This window comes from Rhinolophus sinicus, chromosome 17 (genome assembly GCF_057876585.1).
Source record: "Rhinolophus sinicus isolate RSI-liver-muscle chromosome 17, RSI-T2T, whole genome shotgun sequence".
Classification (NCBI taxonomy): Eukaryota; Metazoa; Chordata; class Mammalia; order Chiroptera; family Rhinolophidae; genus Rhinolophus; species Rhinolophus sinicus.
In genome coordinates this window covers 86,744,249-86,766,327 of record NC_142517.1, presented here as the reverse complement: position 1 = coordinate 86,766,327, position 22,079 = coordinate 86,744,249, and the positions used below count along the sequence as shown (strand labels likewise).

The 22,079-nt window shown below is 35.4% G+C and overlaps 2 protein-coding genes across 5 annotated transcripts in view; both read left to right on the top strand.

Annotated features, from left to right (window-relative positions):
- The window catches only part of ZNF654 (zinc finger protein 654), an 88,175-nt gene extending 77,640 nt beyond the window's left edge, over positions 1-10,535 (top strand). For 2 of the 3 annotated variants that reach the window (XM_074333262.2, XM_074333266.2), the window contains 3 exons: positions 863-1,004; positions 4,543-6,883; positions 7,480-7,895. In XM_074333262.2, coding sequence (XP_074189363.1) covers positions 863-1,004; positions 4,543-6,883; positions 7,480-7,487 — 2,491 coding nt within the window. In that variant the 3' untranslated portion in view covers positions 7,488-7,895. Of the gene's footprint in view, positions 1-862; positions 1,005-4,542; positions 6,884-7,479 lie in introns of all 3 variants that reach the window. The other variant, XM_019745428.3, reaches the window with a different exon arrangement.
- Positions 10,536-14,960: 4,425 nt separating this feature from the next.
- On the top strand, positions 14,961-21,836 carry C17H3orf38 (chromosome 17 C3orf38 homolog). Of its 2 annotated transcripts, none has more exons than XM_088794114.1 (3): positions 14,961-15,493; positions 18,002-18,243; positions 19,836-21,836. In XM_088794114.1, exons 1-3 carry the CDS (start codon positions 15,367-15,369, stop codon positions 20,403-20,405), a joined length of 939 nt encoding a protein of 312 aa, XP_088650240.1. In that variant the 5' UTR covers positions 14,961-15,366; the 3' UTR covers positions 20,406-21,836. The 2 variants fall into 2 exon arrangements, with proteins under 2 accessions (XP_088650240.1, XP_019600992.1); XM_019745433.3 differs by having other exon boundaries at positions 15,010-15,493; positions 19,839-21,836.
- Positions 21,837-22,079: the final 243 nt, after the last annotated feature.

Here is a 22,079-nt window from a genome sequence, read left to right as displayed (position 1 = left end):
TGTCTAAGTAGACTGTGAACCTTTGTGATAGTCAAGCTGCCCTTAGATTTAATAGTTCTATGTGCTGGGCTCAGGATACATTACTCAGTAAATCACTTTTTTTTTTTAAAACATTTTTCATCAATTATTTTAATATTTTTTAGATTATGATATTGTATGTAACTTTAATGACACATTTAAAGAATTCTAATTTGTTAAAATGTGATATCCAAATATATCAGTTGTATCTTATGAATTCCTTTGCCTCAATACCCACTGCTCCTACCCTGTTCATCTAATAACCTTGGCCATATTTTAGAAAAGAATCTACCTGTGTAACAATTTAAGTGGTCCATAGCTTGTCTATTTCAAAGTACTGCATTTTAATGGAAAAGCAGGTAATCTAAAACATTTCAGAATTAGTACTATAATATACTTACACCTTTAATCTGTAGTCTTCGCTATCTTAATACATTGAAAATAAAAATATGAACCATTTCTTCTTTGCAGAAAGTCTGCATTAATTTCTAAATTTGCAAGTAGGATATTAATGGCCAAAGTTTATTTTTTAAAATAATATCATTAATATTAGTACATTGGGATTAGAATTTGTTTTGATCGAGTACTAGGGATGTCTTAGATTTGTCAGCATATGATTGGAAGTCATCCCTTACCACTACAAAATTACAATTTCTGACCTTTTCCCACAGCTTCTATTAGTCACATATAGGTAGCAGAAGTAGCTTGGGATTTAACATAAAATCCATTCATGCCCAGTTTGTACACAACTCAGTCAGGGCACTATAGAATCAGCGAAAGATAGGTAATGTCTGTATTTGAATAAACTGTATTTTTGATATTTCTCTTTTCTTCTCATTTACAGGGAGTTGATTTTCATATGGAGTAAACTTCAGCTTAAGTCTAATCCTTCAAAACAAGTTTTTGTAGATCAATGCTACCAGCTTTTAAGAACAGCAACTAATGTGAGAGTCATATTTCCTTTCATGAAAATCATTAAAGATGAGGTAAATAGGATATATTTACCCCTTCATATAAAATGAAAATTAAATGACAGTTCACTGAAACTTGAATCTCTTACGATAATCTCTTACGATATTTATTTGATTATAAAATTGAAGAGAAGGAGGAATTTAAGGCCACATTCTCCATATATCACACCCTCCCCTCCCCTCCACCTCAAACTCCCAACATGGTACAAGGATATACATAAATAAACATAACTAAAAAAAGGCAGAGTAAAAGCGAATTTAGTGTTACTTAAAATTTAATATGGTAACAGTTTCTTCCAAGAAGCTATTTTCTCTTTTCATATAATTAAATAAGTTTGTCACTTTTAACGCTATCCTAAGTCCTGTTTGTAGAATCATAACTGGTTTGCAGATGAACTTTATATATTTATAGGCAATATCTTTTCACTGTTACAGAGAAATACAGTTCATAGTTTTAAGTCTGGTTTTTAGGTGAAAAGGAACCATGAATACTGAGGCATTTTTGAAGCTTAAGGATAAATTTTGAAGTGTTTATTTGAAGTAATACAAACCCATTACCTGTTTTTAAAAATAGTTCTAAAGCAAATTTTTCGTGGGCCACTTACAAGTGAGTACAATTCTACATATGACTCTTACATAGACATGAAAATGGATCTGCAGATCCTTAAACTTTTCCCCCTCAAGTATTAACAGAAGTTTGAATACAAAGATAGGAAAGATAAAGCTACCCTATATTTTACCTGAATTTGTATGTGGGTTACTTTTAAGTACATAAGGAGACATCCTTCAAGTAATATATTTTAATTTTTCTTATGTATTTATGCATTTACCACATTCATTATCACATCATTCATTAGATGTATGACCATTTAGTGATCATATTCCCATGATACAATGTTGGCAGCATTGTATCAGGCTTTGGTTTTTTTTGGGTTTATTTCCTATTTTGCTAACTGCATTAATAGCTTCATTCTTAAATAGTGAAATGTCATTCAAATGCATTGTCAAAGTTAACTTCTCTCCACACCAAAAAAGGGGAGAAAACCAAGCAGACTATGCTGTAGAACACTTTTCAACATTTGAAGTATATCAGAATCTCCTGTAAAACTTTTTAAAAAATAAAGATGTATCTCTATTTTTTACATATGAGTATGATTCTCATTTGCACCAAATTATTGAGACTTTGTTATAGAAAGTCTATAATATAGGTGAAGATCAGCCAATTATCATGAAGCTTTCTTATTTTCACAAGTCTGGTCAACCTAAGAATACATTACAGGAAGAAAAATTCAAAGATGAAATAAATATTAAAAATATGCTTAATTGTTTATTCTCTACTAAAACATTTTTGTCTGATGGAATAGATCATTTATATGCCTTGGTGCTGTGAAAAGAGGCAGACAATATAGTATGAGTTCAGAAGAAGACAGCACAGATGGCATACCTGAAAAGGCTTTACAGAGGAAGATGCTTGCAGCTGAGTTTTGAATGATAGAAGAGGATAATACTAACAATTGTGGAGGATTTTGTATTTTACAGAGCACTTTTGCCTCGTTTTAATATTTGTTTCTCACAACTGTCCAGTGGCTTTAATAGGGTAGCAGAGAAACCTAGTGGGAGTGTGTAAGAGATCAAACTAATAGGAGGGACTACAGGAGGTGGGTGGGTGGGGTGCTGGAGATTCTAAGGGACTTGAATGACACACTAAACGTTGGAACTTCAGTCCATAAATATACTGGAATCGTTAAAGGATTGCATGTAAGGAAGTATCAATGTTGCCTTTTGTCCTTTGTGGTGATCCTGAAATTTTTAAATTTGGGCAATTGGGTACATTATAACTTCATGATTCAAGAGAGAATGCAGACAGAACATAAGAGAAAGAGAAACAATTATTATGAAGCAGTGAATTTTGAATTTGTTTTATCTGGGAATATCTAATTGTAACAGACAATTAGAAATAGGAAATTTGAATTCAGAAAAGGATTCCAAGCTGAAAATGATAGCTTTATAGGAGAAAACTAAAGTTGGTGGAATAGATCTGATCTCATTCATTCTGTAAACATTTGCTCAAAGGTCACTATATGCCAACTTCTGTGCTAACCATAGGAGTATACAATAAAATGAGACACTATTATTTAGGAACTCAAAAGTGATTCCTAGGAATTTAAGAATTCAAAGTCAGAGGTATAGTTTTATAACTACCTGTTATAAAACAGATAGTTATAAAACAATATATATATGCTTTTTAGAAGTAAGTATAAGTTATTCTCAGTGGGAAAAATAGGGAATGATTAACGTTACCCCAGGGCAGGGGCCAGAATGAATGGTGAGAAAAACTTTCAGAGTAGAACTGATTCTCAAAGAATGCACAGAAGATTGGTAGGGATTTACCAGCTAGATAAAGTGAGAGTATGATATGCAAAGTTCAGGTCTGCTTATGGAACTGACAGTACTTAAGCAGGGTTATAAGGGACTAAGAAGACATGAGGATGGTAAGGTAGTCTTCCTCTCTGTCATGTATAATACCCCATCAGCAGGCAGTATGATGTACACACACACAATTTTAAAGACATATTATTTTTGCATCTTTAAATAAGCATTTAGATTATTCCAGATCACTAATGGCATTGTTTATAACTTGAGTTAGTTTTAACTCACATTCCCGAGTAAAAGCTGATGCAGTGATTTTTGAGTCATCAAAAAGTTTCAAAGCTTGAATAATTTTCAGGTAACTTCCAGTAGGTTCATTATTCTGATACCTTATTAAATTTGTAAAGATTGTAATTGCCCTCTTCATGTGGCCTACCCTTCTTCCCTTATTTTGATAAATATTATTACTTAAGTAAAAATAGGTAATACCATGTAATGCAGCTATATGAAAAAGTTTCCATAAGTAGGGCTTAAAAGAAAAACAAAAACTGGTTATTTTTTAACATAAAAATTAATATGTTTAAATACATAAAATTTAACCCTTCAACAAAATGTGAGGTTGGTACTTAAATAATAAACGGGTCTAGACTTGTAAGAAACTTTAATCTTCATAAGTTTATGAAGCATTTTATACAATGGTTAGTAGGGCTTGATAAACTTGAAAATTAAATAAATTGGAAGCGAAAATGCTATTTTTCCAGATTTTTCTCAAGAAAGTTTTAATTATGTATTTTAAAAAAGCGTTATGGCTACCCATTGAGAAAAATTCCACATTTGAAATACTGTGTTTATTTAACTTTCATTTCAGAGTTGTATTTTAACACTTTGTAAGTGGGCATTTTCCCGCCAAATCGCGTCGTAACGCGGGGCTTTTTTGACATTTTCTCGCCAAAATTAGACTTTCCGTAAAATATTCATATCTTTCGATCTACTTGATATTTTTCTATGAAACTTTCAGTGTTTTAGTTTAAAAAGAGGTCTCTATTTATTTACTTTGCAAAATTTTTGCCGGTTCCAACTAGAGGCGATATGACGAGTTTACTCGTTTCCCACAATGTGTTAAAAAGATAAATTAGTATTTTTTCAAAAGGTATTTAGTAGTAATAGTTTTTTCTTTTTACAGGTTGAAGAAGAAGGCTTACAAATTTGTGTTGAAATATGTGGTTGTGCTCTACAACTGGACCTTCATGATGATCCCCAAACTAAATGTCTGATTTATAAAACAATTGCACATTTTTTGCCAAATGATTTGGAAATCCTCAGGATTTGTGCACTCTCAATATTTTTTCTTGAGCGTTCCTTGGAAGCTTATCATATTGTTGAAAAGCTTTACAAACGTCCAGATGAAGAGTATAACGAAGGCACCAGTAGTGTTCAAAATCGTGTTCGTTTTGAATTACTTCCAATTTTGAAAAAGGGATTGTTTTTTGATCCTGAATTCTGGAACTTTGTAATGATAAAGAAAAACTGTGTAGCATTACTGAGTGATAAATCAGCGGTTAGATTTCTAAATGAAAATACACTGGAAAATTCTACACGTAATCTGAAAAGGGCTGTAGAACAGCAGGGTTTAGATGAAGGGCTTGACTCTCTTACAGATCAGAGTACTGGAGAGCTTGATCCTGATGACATATCTGGAATGCAACCTAAAGGTCATAGTCATACGAAGAAAAACCTTACCGCTCCGAATGCTTCCAAAGTAGACCACAATGTCCCAAGGCATCGGTGTGTGTTATGTAACAAGGAATTCCTAGGTGGTCACATTGTAAGGCATGCTCAGGCTCATCAGAAAAAGGGCAGTTTTTCATGTGTAATATGTGGTAGGAAATTTAGAAACAGAGGACTTATGCAGAAGCATTTAAAGAATCATGTTAAGAAAATACAGAGACAGCAGATTGCTGCAGCTCAACAGGACGATCAGGAAATCCCTGCTTTGGAAGAAATAAATTGTTCCGATTCTTTCATTTCATTTGAAAATGGGAATTCTGATAAGGATTTGGAAGTACAGGCTATTGATGTTTGCAGTGATGGAAACAAAGAAGTCATCCCGGCACATGTGGCTGAATTCACTGAAATTCCCGTAAGTGTATCGGGAGATGTTACTGAAAACGTTATTGAAAATGGCAGTCCTGATACTTCTTTAAATAATGTATTGGAGCCTTTACCTCTATGTGAGGATGACTATGAGGAGGAAGAGGAGGAAGAAGGTGATTATGAAGATGATTATGACCTGAATCAGGAAACATCAGTGCTTCATAAAATCAATGGAACTGTGTGCCATCCCAAAGACATATATGCTACAGATCAAGAAGGAAACTTTAAGTGCCCTGCTCTTGGCTGTGTGAGAATATTTAAAAGAATTGGATTTCTAAATAAACATGCAAGGACTGTACATCCAACTGACTTAAACGTGCGGCAGACGGTAATGAAGTGGAGCAAGGGAAAATGCAAGTTCTGTCAAAGGCAGTTTGAAGATTCTCAGCATTTTATAGATCACCTTAATAGACACAGCTATCCAAATGTGTACTTTTGTTTGCATTTTAATTGCAATGAGTCATTTAAGCTGCCATTCCAGCTTGCTCAGCACACAAAAAGTCACAGGATATTTCAAGCTCAGTGTAGTTTTCCAGAATGCCATGAGCTTTTCGAAGATCTTCCTCTGCTATATGAACATGAAGCCCAGCACTATTTAAGTAAAACACCAGAATTATCTGCACAACCAAGTGAAGCAATTCTTTGGGATGTTCTTACAGACTCAAATCCTAATCATCAGGAAAAAGACTCATCAAGTAATGAGAAACAAGCTATTAGTCTGCCAGTTTCTACTAGCAAATCAAAAAAAGATTCTACAGAACCAAAGACGTGTATAGAAAGTATGGAAAAGAAAACAGACAGTTTAGTTCAGAATGGAAATGAACATTCTGATGACACTGTTTCTGATACAAGCTTGACAGACCAAAAGATGCCTGACATAGAGCCAAATTCTGAAAATAATTGTAGTATTAGTGATTTAGTCAATGGACATAGTGGAATAGAGCAGACACCTTTAGTTTCATCAGATCCTGCTTTGAAAATTGATACAAATAGAATCAGGACAGAAAACGGTTCCATTTTACCCAGTGTTGTATCACAAGAACACAGTACCCCGCCAGTATCTCAGGCACCTTCCAAACCAAATCCGACGAATGAACATACTTCATATGGCTTAATTTTATCAAAGCCATATGTCAGACCATTGCCTCCCAGTTACCTTGATGAACGGTACCTCAGTATGCCAAAACGCAGAAAATTTCTGACTGATAGAATAGATCCCTGTTCTGATCAAGATAACGTTTGTAAAAAATCAATGAAAAGATTAAGATGTGGTAAATGCCTGACAACCTACTGTAATGCAGAAGCACTTGAGGCTCACCTTGCACAAAAGAAATGTCAGACACTCTTTGGATTTGATTCAGATGATGAAAGTAAGTCTTCTATCTTCTCAGTAGGTATATCTGTAGAAAAAGAATAGGCCATAGGTCTTTGAGGTTAAAAAAAAAAAAAAGACATTTGTATAGCACAGATAATAAGGCACTGCCCTATACATCATTACCTTTAATCCATATAACCGTCATGAGGTGATGTTATTATTCCTGTTTTATAGAGCAAGCAACTGAAACTCACAGGCTAAGTAATTTGCACAGGCACAGGCCTATGAATTTGTGGAAGCCAGAACATGTACACAGGTTTTTCATACTCTTTGATTATACTCTTTCACTGTATTTGAGGCTTTTCTTCATTCTAAGTTTCATGCAATAAAGTTCTAGAAACAAAGTAATTATGATGGAAGTTTTTCATCTGCATGCCAGAATATAAACAGTGAAGTTGAGCCTCTATTACGTAAACAAGTAAAAGAGAATAAAAAAATAACTGAAAAATAAAATTTGAGCAAAAGAACTTGCCTTTCTACTGATACTAGTGATTTTTGAATGAGAAAGGGTATAAATAAACAGGAATCTGACTTAGAATTCCAGTTGAACATCTATAAAATTTGAATTAACAGACATGTTCTGTTTTACAGGTGCCTGATAAAAACGTTTCAGAAAGATCTGTCGATCAAGCAGTAGTGTGAACAAACACTACAAGAAACGCATCTTCAGTTTGCTATGTCCCTGATGGCCTTAATTTTAGAGGGGTCTCGGATTACTAAAGATGAAGACAAAGCACATTGTCTAGAATGAACTCACAGAGGGGATGTGCTGGTTTAGATTCCAAAAGGGTTATTACAAAACTCCCAAAGTACCAGTTATCCAGAAAACCAGTTTTAAAAAAGTTCACGATGATTGATAGCAGCATGTTCAGTTTTGCTTATGTGAGAAACATGTTCAGGCAACTTAGAAAGAAACCAGCTATGGCCTTACAGAAAGGGAAGTTAATCCATTATTTAAAAAGGGGGAGGGATTGGTGTATCAATAAACAAGTATTTTATGGGATTTGTTTTCTTGTCATGCATACTCAGATTATGTCCTCCCTTTTGGTCAAACATCGTTTAAGGAATAACTACTATTTGGTTTATTATAATTTAGAAACTGATACGTGAAAATATAACTTGACTTACCACCAATATTATCCATAAAAGATTGTAACTTGTTTCCAGATAGGTCAAAGTTCAATGAATGGCATGCCAGCATTGAAAATTAGAAAACAAAACAAAACTGCTTAGATGGAACCTTCCACTTTTCCACTTTTGTAATACCAATGAGTTATATTTAAAAGACAGCAATGTCAATTAAATAGAAAAAGTACCATCAGTAACTCTGGGAAGAGATGCGAGGAATCTAAGACCATTAAAGTCTATCTAGTTGAAGGAAAACACTGAATTGCAAATTCCTCAATGTGAATAATGGTATAAGCACACTGGGATACTTCTATTTGTATATAGAGTAGTGTTAGGACATTGCTTGATGATTCATAGTAAGGTCCTTTAGACATTAATGTGAGTTATCTAAGTATCGTCCTATAAAAATAACTGGCTGTAAAAAAATATGTAAGCTAAGAATCAGGTCAAGACTTCATTGGTTTTATTCAATTAGAGTTAATTATAAAAATAAGCCATACTTCTCATGCTTTCTTATTTATTAGTGATGAATTTGGTCTGAATAGTAATTTTTTTATATATGAGAGGAAATATTTACCAAAAATTTGCACAAGAACACAATAAGATATGTTGATGCATTTATTTTCCTTGATGACCAGTAATTTTCCTAAGGAAGATTGTAACTTAATAAGTTGTTAAAACAAAAAATGTTTTCTAAAATACCCTCTCAGATGTGTTCCACTTGTACATTCTTTAAAAGAGGAAGCTTAAAGACCTCCTTTTACCTAATAGCGTGTTAATCTATAGCAGGGAAAAAAATGAACAAAAATGCAAAAGCAAATTCTTCAAAAACTGAGCTACTAATGTACCAATGTCAACCAAATATTCCAGTTATTCCAACTAACACATTTTTGTTCAGGCAGATAATCTCATCAGGCACTACTATTATAAATCTTTGGATATTAAAGCTTCTTGAATGAAGTTACCAAGCAAGTGGGACATTTCTACTAGGGTAGCATTGAGACTTTATTAAATTAGGACTTCTAGGTCATGACAGATCAGACATCTGAAAAAAATTTTCCCAGTCTTATGAGTTTATCATGGGCATTCACTACTATGCAATTCATAAATCCATTCCTATCAAATTCAGTTTTGCTTTTTTTTTTTTTTTTTTTTTTTTTTATGTAGCCTACATTAGGCTGTGGAATTTACATTTAAATAACTTAAGTAAACACAATTAGATTTTTCAATTCTTTGTCAGCTTAAAAATAAATGTTTCCATACTTCCTGATACTAAAACTATAATACTTGAGTTCTGTTTCAGTTCAGTCTAAAATATGGAATAAAAAGTCTGTTTGGAAACTAGTTCACTTGGAGAATGACTTTTTTTGAAATATAATTTCTGCTTTGTACATTTTCCAGAAATTTAAAATTACAACTTAACATTCTATCACATTTTTAACTTTATTTTTTGTAAGATATAACTATCAACATAAATCTATGTCTGCAAATTATTTTTATTCATTTTGCAGTTCATACCAAGATGTTTTAAACATACTCCACTCGTTATTTTTTTGTTTTTAACTTGAGGTTTTAGTTCTACCTTTGTGTTGCTAAGAGAAAACTATTTCTGAAAGACTGAGATCAAATCAGTTTATACATAATAAGTCAAGGAATGTTTTATAAAATTCTATTTGACCACACTGTTCTAACCTATTTGTATACTTTTCAAATAATTGCTATTGAAAGAGTGTACATTTTATGTATGTTTTATAGAACATAAACTTACATCGGTTTGCTTTTAGAGGGTGCATAAAGTTCCAACTGTTCTAATTTGGGATTCAGAGGAAAAGAAAGCTTTCTTATTCCTCAGATTCTTCTCTTTTTCTTTCTACTCCTATTTTGAGGATGTGTCTATTTCACATGGACCAAGTTTCAATCCTTTGTTTTTAAATAATTTCCTTCAAAACAGTAAATATTAACTTTCTGCTATTTCAATAAGGTCAAGAAAATAACAAATCTAAGTTTTTGCTGCTGAGATATTATGGAGGAGGTAGAAAAGGAATCTCCGTGGACAAGGACACTGGTACTTTGGGCTTTAGCCATATTCTTTTTTTTAAAAACCATCAATTATATAATGAGTAGATAATTTATAACATTGAACTTGTGATTCTTCTGAAATCACTTGAAGGTTCGGCCCTACTCCTTTTATGTTTGGTTTAAACAGTTGTATGGATGAAAAACCTAAAAGGGATGATAGTGTTTATTTTTTAATTTATTTGGTACTGTAAAACACCTTTTCAGAATGACTAAATGCTGCATATGCATTTTGGAATTGTTAATATGTGAAAGATTACAGATTCAGCAAGAAAGGAAATTTGTGCTTCCTTGTTGAACATTAAATTATTTTACTTTGCATTTTATAAGAGTACAAATTAAAACTGAGCCATTGAACTGCAATAAATCAACAATAGTGTCTCATTTCAAGAAATTTTTTGTACTGTACATAGATTTGTTCAATAAAATGTCCTTGTTGGTAATGAAGTGTTCAGTTTTATGTAGCACAGTGGTTCAACGGTAATTAGGCTTAAAGTATATATTAAGTAAGAAATTTCTATTATGTGTCATAAGAGAATGAGGTAGTTGAGTTAATATTACCACATTCAGATTGAATGATTTTAGAAAACTATAATATAGAAAAAAAATCTACATAAAGTAGACCTTTTTTAGAAATTACTTTAATGTCCATATGCAGGAATTGCACATTAATAGAATGGTGGTTATTAAAGTCATTTCAGGTAAATGGGGTCAGTGTGAGATAGTGCCTTCTGCAAACTTCGGTGGAAGACAAATCTATGGTCATATGATCTTAGACTATTACATAAATGTATTGAGGTATTTAGATAAAGTTATTATGGTTATCTACACTTTCCATTTTTTCTTTTCTGAAACCTGAGGCATTCTGGGATGCAATTAAATATTACTAACTACGCTTCCAAGATAAACAAATTAGGTTGCTTCTCATAGCGTAATTTAATGTAAGATCCATACTGATTTCAAGAATCCACTGATAACAGAAGTTTGGGCTATGTATCAAGATTTGAAATGGAGGCAACACAGCAGTACATGGAATAAAAACAGTGGGAGAGAGAGTCATTCCTTGTTTATGGCTGCTGCACACTAGAGAAGAAATGGCTTCTTGTTTACTAAATTACTGTGTACCAGCTACTGTATATGTGTAATCTAATTGTTAAACAACGGCAGGTAAGAACACTGCTCTTCAGAAACTAAGGCTCCAAAAGGTTCAATAACCTGACTGAAGTCACACAGCTAATAAATAGGTGGAACTGAAAAATCAGATGTGTTCTTCTAAAACCATAATGCCATGAAGTTTTCCCTACAAATGCAGAACATGAGTGGATCTAATATATCTAAATTGAGAGAGCCAGACTTGCCTGATTTCAGAGACAAAAGATGGAGTTGGCCACAGACATGGCTGACTGATGTTGCATTCTCTTCTACCAGCAGTGATTCTTACAGAGTGGTCCCCAGAGCAGCAAAATTGGCATCAGCTGAGAACTCGTTAGAAATGCTAAATTTTGGTCAGGTGGAGGACCAATCTGTCTCTTGACAAGCCCTACAGTTGATTCTGATACACGCTAACCTTTGAAAACCACAAATCTAAAGCACCAAGGTTCTTCATATTTCCCTAGGAGGCAAACTCTTTCCCCTTAAATTCATAGAGCCTTCCTAGAAACTTGCAGTTTCCAGGAAATTTTTAAAAGTCCCTTATTAATAGGCTGCTTTTTGGTGAATGGGTATTTTAATAGTAAGATCTAATACCCTAAACCACTCTAATCTGGAAAACTTTTTTTCTCAAAAAGCATTCAGTAAGTGAAACTACCAGAACATGATTTAATAGAAACAGTTCAAAGAGGTGTGGGGATCAGTTGTATTCAAATTCCAGCATCACAGTTTTATGCTTATGGAGCCTTAAGCAATTCAGTGCATCCCACTGAACTCAGACTTCCACATCTGTTCATTAGGGAGAGCTGTTACTGCAAGATTATAAGAATTAAGTCTGTGAAGGGCCTGGTGCTGAGCTCTTACTGTTATAACTTTATTAAATTTCTCTTCACATCACAGCTCCTCTACTGTCTGGCTCCAGCCAAAAACACCCATGCTGTTTTCCATGCATTTTTTCACTACTGCTCCCTTTACCTGTAATTCTTCACCCTTTTTCTGCCCCACACCTTATTTTTTGCTTAATCCTTCTTGGGCATCACCACTTTCTCTAGAAAGCCTGAATTTCTCTTGAAAATTCCCGGTTTCTTCATTGAAATCTACTTCTCCCTGTCTTCCTCCTCTCCGTAAATGGTAACTCCACTTGCACAAACCAAAACCTTGTAGTCATTCCTCACTTGTTATCCTGTCCTCCACTCTAACTCAATCCACTGTCTTCTCTCACCTGAATTATTGTAGTAGTCTCCTAATTAGGCTCCCTGCCTCTACTCGCGCCCTCTTCCAGTCTGTTCTTCACACCAGCAGCCAAAAATGTTCCTGCTTGAAACAAGTCAGATCATGCCACTCCTCAGTTTAAAATCCCCCAATGGCTTTACAACACATTCATTTATTTAAAAAATATTTATTACATAATGTGTGCCAGGATCTGTAATAGAAGATAAAAATAAAACAGATAAAAACCCCTGCACACAGAACTCACATTACTGGAGGGCAACAAACTATAGTGTAAGTGTTACAGAGAAAAAATTAAGTGGGTAGGGAAGGTGTAAGTATGGCAATGTTGGAGATCATTTTAAACAGCATGATGAAGTCCTCTTTGACAACGTGATTATTGAGCATGGACCTGAATTAAGTAAGGGAAAGAGAGTCATTCAAGTATATGAGGGAAGACTATACCAGACAGAATAGCAAGAGCAAAGGCTCTGAGGCAAGGACCTACATGGCAAGTTTAAGGAACAAACAGCACTGTGACTAGTCTGAAGTGACACAGTGAAAAAAATAACAGGAAATGAAGACAGGTAAAAAGTCTATGAAGGCCTGCCAGGCTCTAGATCTGCACTATCTAATAACTGTAGCCACTAGCCACATGTGGCTATTAAAATTCAAATACAATTTAAAATTAAGTTCTTCAGTTGTACTAGCCATATTACAAGAGCTCAACAGCCTCATGTGGCTGGTGGTTATTGTATCGGACAGCACAGATACAGAACATTTTCATCATCTCAGCACTTTTGGACAGGTGGTTCTATATCAGTAGTTCTCAACTGGGGTGATTTTGCTACCCAGGAAACATTTGGCAAATTGGAGATATTTTTGGTATCCACAACTGGGGAAAGGAGGTGCTACTGGCATCTAGTGCTTAGAGGCCAGGGATGCTGTTAGGAATCCTACAATGGCATAGGACAGCCCCACAGCAAAGAAGTATCCTGCCCAAAATGTCAATCGTGCCATGGTTGAGGAACCCTGCTCTGGATCAATCCTGACTACAACTCTCACCTCACTGCTCATTGTCTCTTCCTTGCACAAGCTGCTCCAGCCTCCCTGCCTCCCTAACCACATGCCAAGCACTCTGTTCCTTCCTCATAACCTCTACTGTTGCTTCTCCTAGACACTCGTCTGTGGTTCATGCTTCCATTTTCTTCAGGTCTTTCCTTCAGTGTCCCCTAGAGAAGCATTCCTTGACAGCCATATAATATAGCAACATCCTCTCCATCACCCTCTTTTTGATGTATTTTTCTCCATAGCATTTCCTGACATAGTATATAGTTTATGTTTATTGTCTTTTCCCTCCCACTGGTATGCAAGCTCCAAAGGACTTGCATTTGTTCCCAACATAAAAAACAGTGCCTGGCAAGTAGTTAGGTGCTCAATAAGTACATTTTCTGAATGAATGAATGAATGTATGAATGAATGAAAAAGCTGGGTATGCCTTCCATGTGGTCCCACACCAGCATTATGAGCTTGTCATCTCTTTACTTGCCAAACTCCCAAAAATTCCTTAAAGAAAGGCCTGTGTCATTCCTCTGAATCTTCAATACCTAGTATGGTAGGCACTCGTTAATGTTTAATGAAAAATGAAGAACTGGTATCTGTTTGGTAAAATACCCACAAATAACATCCACTGGCAAATTAGATTAACCATGCTTCTAATGCTTGTTTTAAAGACGATATATACAGTATATTTTATGACTGACATTTAGCTGTGATTTTTTTAAATGTTAAATTTGCTCACCAGATCTGTAGACGTGTGCATTTCAGCTACTAACTGGCAATGCCCTAATTAAATGTTAACAAATGTAAAACACGCTTAAAAATGGAAGGAGAAAGAGCCAAGTGTTTTAAGCATGATTCCTAATCCGGACTTGGTCCCGCAAAGCATGACAGTTTCCCTCTCGTGAATGTGGGTTGCTGTCATATTACTAGTAATAAAAATAGCTAATATTTATTGAACTCTAAGGGCCAGGCACTGTTCTTCACCCTTGCCCCCCACCCTTCACCAACAACCCTATGAGGTAGGTAGCCCTACTAGATTCAGTTCAGATAGAAAACTGAGGGACAAAAAGCCTAAAGAGCTTGCCCACGGTCACCGTTAGTAGATGGCGGAGTAAAACCCAGTCCCCAACCTTAAATTGCAACGCGATACCGCGCCGCTTAACACCAACCCCGCGAGGACCAGAATGGAAGGAAGCGACAGCCGATCCCAGGCTGTTTGAGAGTTGAGTCAGGCGAAAGCGGGTCGGCGTGGCATAGGATAGGTGATTTAAAAAACTTTCCATAGTACAATGCTAAAACCAAATTATTTTAACAGTAATATGTATTGAAGACTATCAAACTACAAGCGCGCCTAACTCAGAAGTAGCCACAGAAAACTTTCAAGCGTTCCCGGGGACCGAGCCGGCGGGCGTGGAAGAGACGCCTCCATTGGCCGGCCCCGCGGCATCATGGGAGCTCGTCGTACACTGGGGGCCGACGCCCGCTTTCCACGCACCTGCGCAGCTCTGCCATTTCGCACTTCGCAGGAACTCCTGAGGAGTTCGGAGATTCGCTTTCCGCCACCAGCTCCCTAGGGGAAGGTCGGTGTTCTCGGTGTAAACGCGATGCTTCCCTAAAGTGAGATCGGGGGTACTCCACTCCGATCCGGCCAGCCCGGAACCACAAGTTGGAGCACCGCGTTTCCTGATTGCCTCATTGGCTACCACTTCCGCCCAGGGGTCTGGAATACCGAGACCCTTTAGTGGCGAAGAACGGGAAAGGCACTTCCGGTGCCTGTTGCCAAGGCGCCGGCCCCGTGGGCCTAAAGGAGCGACATTATTGGCGTCGTCCTCTCCCCCCTTCTTAGGGGTCGAGATGTCGGGGCTTAGCTACCCAGAGAGAGAGGGCTGTCGTAACCTGCTTGGCCTACTGGACAACGACGAGATCATGGCCCTGTGCGACACCATCACCAACCGCCTGGTGCAGCCTGACGACCGCCAAGGTAAGGATAGACCCTTCTCCCCAAGGGCGGTCGCCCCTCTCCAAGGCCTCACTTGGCCCCCAAGTTGCGGGAGCGGAGGCGTGGAGGAGGTGTGAGGCCTCGCCTCCGACCTGTCCGGGACCGCGCAGGGGCGGAACCCTGGGGAACTTCGGCCCCCGTCGCGACGCGGCGTCCGGCGGCCCTGCCGCGCCGTGTTCCGGGAGGAGGTGGTTGCCCTGCAAACGGCGCTACTTCTAGGTTTTCTCCATTGAATGTTAGAGGCAAATGCTTGTCTCGAGGATTCAGAGTTCGTGAATAGTTAGTTATTTTTAATTTCCGGGAAACTAGGGTGTCTTTCATTTTGTTTGAATCAGCTGAGGCGTGTCAGCTGCTGCTCAGGCATTTTTCATCAAGCTTGGAGGAGGATAGCAAACATTTTGTTACCAGTCTCCTAGGTAAAACAACTAGTGTAATAAAAGCAGGTAGTTCGAATCTATTTTTTTTTTGGACCTAGATTTTTTTACTGAGATGATTTTGTGTAATAGGAATAATTACTTTCAGAGCCAAATAAACATTTCGGTAGAACAAATTTCAAGTGCTGATTAATATTCAGCCTGAATGTAACGAGTCCATATAAAAGTGTAATAAGTAGCTTAAACGTTTATTTCATTTTGTATATCACCTGGCCTTCTGAATTTTACTTTAGAATATGAAAATCCCAGCCCTCTATATTAGTATATGACTTATCCACAAGATTCTACTTTTTAAAACTTTCTCTACTTAATCAAATATACATTGTTACCATTTAAGAAAATCTCTCATTTGAAACTTCGAACCATGAACATTAAAAGAAGAAATTCTTAAGCGTTTGGACTGAAAATGGTTTTAGACTTAATGTAGTTCTTCAGCATTTATTGATACATATTTTACATGCTAATCACCTCTAAAGTCGAGGTGAATGAATTTAAAATTGTAATAGATCAAAATGATGGATCTGAAAGCAAATAAAAAGAAACTTCCCAGTACAAAAATATCAAATGATTTGTAGACGTTTCTCAAAGAGGAAAAAAGTAATAAACATGAAAAGGTTACTTTAGAAAGCAGTGAAATGAAAACCGAAACACATCAGTCGTCTTTCCTGTGTTACCAGATTGGCAAAAAACTAAATGTATAAACTTCAAGTGTTGGTGGTCAAGTGAAGCAACTTTTTGACAACTACTGGAGGAGTGTAAATTAGAACTTACAGTTTGGAGGACAAGTTTGACATTATCTCCTAAAATGGAAAATTTGCTTTTACACACACATTCTATGCATGAGCTTCTCAATTTTGAATGTGTTTGTGAATCACTCAGGATCTTGTTAAAATGCAGATTCTGATTCAGTAGTTTTGGGTTGGGCCCAGATAATCTACATTTTTAACAAGTTCCCAGGTGACGCTCATACTGCTTGACCCTCTGTGCACTGGGAGACATATATGAAAGTAATTGTGTTTTTAGTTGGACACACAATAGAAGTCTGTAAACAAGGATAGACATCTTGTGATTTATAGATATATTATTAACTATGGTACAACAGTGAAAATGAATTAACTAGAGCTACATATATTCACATAGCTTAATCTCAGAAACAGCATTAAGTGAAAAGCTGATTACAGAAAACTGTATATTGATGGGTTGAACCTATGTAGAATGTTCAAAAATACTAACCTATATTGTTTAGGGAAATATAGTTATGCTGTAAAACTATAAAGAAAAGCAAGGGAATGGCAAGCAACATTTAGGATAATAGCTGCCTGTAAGGTGGGTGGGGAGAGGGAATAGTGTTAAGTAGGGAGGGGATAAAATGATGGTCTCAAAGATATTAGTAATTTACTATGTCTATACTATCTACTAATGTCCTCAGTGATATTAGTAATTTCCTGCGTGGTGTGTACATGGGAGTTCATTATATTACTATGCTGTATACCTCACACATGTTAAAAATGATTTTTGGCCTGTTTTTTAATGTAATTTATTTTTAAATTTAAAAATCACAAGTCTGGATTCTGCCACTTCTTAAAAGTGTGATTGTTGATACCTCATGTATCCTCAAGTTTCATTATCTGTAGAGTGAAGAGGTGAGGTCCTTGTGCATCTAAAATGTTGTAATTTTACCAGTTTTAGGGATTGTAATTGAGTTTAGGTCCATTGGCATTATTAGAGGAAAGCAATTTTTTTCTCTGGCTCAGATTTTTTCTTAAAACAAACCATACTTTAAAAGACAATGCAAAAAATTTACTGTAACTTATGAGAAGTGAAAGGAAGAGGGAATACTAGATAGGGAAGTTCATTTGAACCATAAATAATGTATTTTTTAAAACCCCAAACCTGACAATCCTCTTCCTGTTTTTTTAAAAATGATTACCAAATCATGCAAAAGCAATAATACCGTGACATGAGTTTGTAAGTATTATTTGATAGAGTTTCTGCTGACCCTAGACAAATTTACAAGTGACTCATGATTCTCTTAATCTTGACAATTTCCTTCTAGATGCCATTCGTGCAATATTAGCATACAGTCAAAATGTAGAAGAACTTCTGAGGCGTAAAAAAGTCCATCGAGATATCATATTTAAATACTTGGCATCACAGGGGGTTATTATACCTCCAGCTACTGAAAAACACAGTCTTATTCAGCATGCAAAGGATTACTGGAAAAGACAATTACAGCTGAAATTGAAGGAAACACCAGAACCAGTTAAGACCTCTCAGGACATTAGGCTCTTTCAACAGGTAAAATAGATTTTATAATTATATCTTGAACCATAGTTCTGTCTTCTGACTCTTTAGATAAAATCCTCGATCTGGAGTAACATGGTTAATTTTTTTAAAATTTTTTTTAATGATTTTAGCTTTGCTTCATATGTTTTGCATCTTAAAGGAAGACCAGTAAAGCAAACTTTCAGTAAGAAACAGTAAGAAACCAGTAAGAAACAAAATTTCTGACCGTTAACAATGTATATAAAATATTCTGTTGATTTGTAAGGGAAAAAAAGTTTTTATGCCCTTACCAAATGAGGACTATATATTTTTAAAGACAGTGGATAGACTGCAGGATCAATTTAATTTTAATTTAACCTCTAGTTCTCTGTAAATTTTTTCTACTTTAAAATAATGCTATCGTAAGCCCTTTCTTTGTCATTTTGAAAACTTTCTTTGGTATTAAATCACAAAAATTCCATGAAAGAAACTTAAATATTTTTTACATTTGATTTTTTTCTTTTTTTTAATCTAGGAAAAATTCTGTTGTAGTAATTTCCTCCAGCTGACATTGTCTGGTCCTATTTCTTTAGATCTCCACTGTACATTTTAGATATTGTGTGAATTTTTAAATATTGATTGAATGAACCTCTAGGTCATTGACAGATTTTTAAACTATGTAGCACATGCTTTGAATTAATGTGTTTTACAGTGAGAGTTATTTGCCTTTATATTAGGAAAGAATGTTCTAAGGGCTTTCTTAATGTACTACTGAAAAGAATGTTGATTTTGAAATCATACAGATGTGACTTCAAATTAGGGTCTGTCATATACTCGGTGTGAACTTGCTCAATAACTTGACTTTCCTGAGCCCTGTTTTCTTACTCTATAAAATGGGCATGATGATAATATCTATATCATATGGCTTGTGAAGATAGAAGGAAATAGCACGTAAGTGCCAACCACAGTGCCCAGTATATTCAATAGTGGGTGCTCAGTAAATATAAGATCCCATACCATGTAAATGAGACACGTATTATGCTCTGAAATAAATAGATGGATAAAAATCTAGCCTCCCAGGTATATTTTTGCAATAACATTTTCTTGGAAATAAAACAAATAATAGTGTAAAATTAATCCCAATCATAGGCAATAACCTATTTCAATTATATTAGAAGTATCTACTTAAACACAATGAAAATGATTATTATCAGCTTCTTGTGGTATGATGCATGTGCTGCAAAATGTATCGATTTAAAGCATGGAGTTTGAAGGTTTTAACATTTTTTTTCCCACACTTGTGGCACCATTGCCACAATCAGGAGAAAATGCTTTACAAAAATCGTTGTTAACTGTTCGTTCACATTGATATTTTAAAAGGCTTTGTTAAACCTTAATTTTTTAGCTGAATTTTTAGATATTTAAGCTAGGGAATTAAAAAATGATTTTCCCCCTTTTTGCAAAAATAATTTACTATGCATGATGAGTTCAGTGCGTTAACACGTAGTTCATTTCCCTTCTGCTTATAAGCAGTGCATTAAAACTTAGCTCTGAAACTGGCTAGATAGAAAAATAGATATAAGAATTAACTTTGGTTTTTGTTTTGTATTTTTTATCTTAATCAGCAGGAGAAAGAAGATAAAAAAGCTGAGAAAGTTGATTTTCGTCAGTTAGGAGAAGAATTCTGTCACTGGTTCTTTGAACTTCTTAATTCTCAGAATCCTTTTCTGGGACCACCTCAAGATGAATGGGGGCCACAGCACTTCTGGCATGATGTCAAGCTTAGGTTTTATTACAACACGTCTGAACAAAAGGTGATAGACTACCATGGAGCAGAAATTGTGAGCCTTCGTCTGCTGTCACTAGTGAAAGAAGAATATCTTTTTCTCAATCCCAACCTCGATTCCCGTGGACTGAAATGTGCATCTTCTCCCCATGGTCTGGTTATGGTTGGAGTTGCTGGAACTGTCCACCGAGGGGACACTTGTTTGGGCATTTTTGAACAAATTTTTGGACTCATCCGCTGCCCTTTTGTGGAAAATACTTGGAAAATCAAATTTATCAACTTGAGAATTATTGGAGAGGCTTCTCTTGCTCCTGGAACATTAATGAAACCAGCTATTACGTTTGAACAAAGTGATCTGGAGGCCTTTTATAGTATAATCACTTTAAGTGGTACCAAAAGTATGACGTAATGTAAGGCAGGCCATGGATAATAGATCTGGGACCAAGCTTTATGTAGTGGAAAGGAGGCATTGTTGAACAAGAGAACTGAGTTTAAGTAATCCTCTGAAGCGTTGAGCACTGTATGTGAGTCTATACAAAAACTTTCTCAAATACTACATCAGTAATGTCTAAGTGATTTCAGATGCGAGGATTGATATATTTTAGTTGAAATATCTTTTTTGACTACAGACCAGCATATTACATGAATATTTGCCTCTTTCTACTTGAGTTGTAGCAAATGCTCTGAAGGCTTAATGCAGTTCATCAAATAAATCTCACTTAAGATGTTATAAACAGTGTGCCTTAGAAACCAGGTAATATGTTCATTTTACTCTAAATATTCTGCTCATGTGTGTACTTTTCATATGGGGAAGGAGAAATAGTGTTCAAGGTTTCCCCTTATCAAGGTTCTCATTTTCATCTAAATCTGGATAATTTTGCAAATGTATCTCATGACAGTATTGTTTTCAAAATGCATATTTTAGAGATATTTAAACTCAAAATTCTTAGAAAACTTGGATGACATTCGTAATGCAAAAAGTGCAATAATTTAGCAGGTAGATAAAAAATTACTTTCCCTTTTTAAAATTTGAGGAACATTTTTCAAAGTTATCTGCTGTAGTCCAAGCTAAATATCGTATAATCTGCAATATTTTCTGAACTATTTTGGGCAATGATAAGTGCTGTTCTCAAAACAGACCTTATTCTTATCTAAGGCTTCAGCTAACAGTTTTATAGAGCATTTATTGTAACATACAATGAAACATACTGTTGAAATTTTTTAAAAAGTTGTGCCCAGTTCCTAACTTTTTATTGAATTATTGTTTTCCCTCTTGCTTTATCTTGGAGGAGGTGACCAAAAAGGAAAAAGTAACAACACAAATTTATAATGTGAGCATACATATGTACATACATATGTATGTACTCCCACATCATAAATTAAAATTATTAAGGTTTTTTTCACCTCTAATTTGTTTTACTAGATTTGAGTTACGAAGTTAAGTTACCAGCTTAATTACATAGTTGCTTTAAAGTTCAAATTCCTTATCACCCAGCAGCTACTTGCTGATCCTGGTTGGAAGAAAATTCAGCTGGGAAATGTGATGATGTATTGTACACGTTAACTGTTTGCCTTTAACACTGCTCATGATCGATCGTCTAGGATGACTGAAAATTTTGGAAATAGGAGGAAAAAACTCTTCCTTTTTGTTTAATACCATGCATCTTATGAGGAGTACAAATTGATATATCCAAAAATAAAAACTTAATAAAGGAGGGAAATCCCTTTTGTCTGCTATAAGAATAGTGTATTGTTTAGATTTAAAGTCACATTTTCTTAATTTGGAAGTATTATAACATGTAACCAATAAATAGATCCTGAGTACAGGATAAATGAAGAACTTTCCAGTTGTTTTCTTTGTGCTGTTCATGTCAAATACTGCAGAAATACTGCTACAGATACTCAGGATGGGCAGAAATTGCCTTTAGTTTTTTTCAATATTGAATTTTTGAATTCATGTGATGTTCAAGTAAAACTGAAATCCATGTATGTTCTTTTAATCACCCTTAACAACTTGAAATCTTACAGACTGTATTGGAGCTATGTTTTATTTCCTGTGAGTCTCCGCAGATGGGCACACCAT

Bases quoted from the DNA above. Each gene is read 5' to 3' on its own strand.
- C17H3orf38 (XM_088794114.1), top strand. From the start codon at position 15,367: ATGTCGGGGCTTAGCTACCCAGAGAGAGAGGGCTGTCGTAACCTGCTT. The intron at 15,494-18,001 runs GTAAGGATAGAC...ATTTCCTTCTAG, and splicing joins GCAGCCTGACGACCGCCAAG to ATGCCATTCGTGCAATATTA. The intron at 18,244-19,835 runs GTAAAATAGATT...TATCTTAATCAG, and splicing joins ACATTAGGCTCTTTCAACAG to CAGGAGAAAGAAGATAAAAA.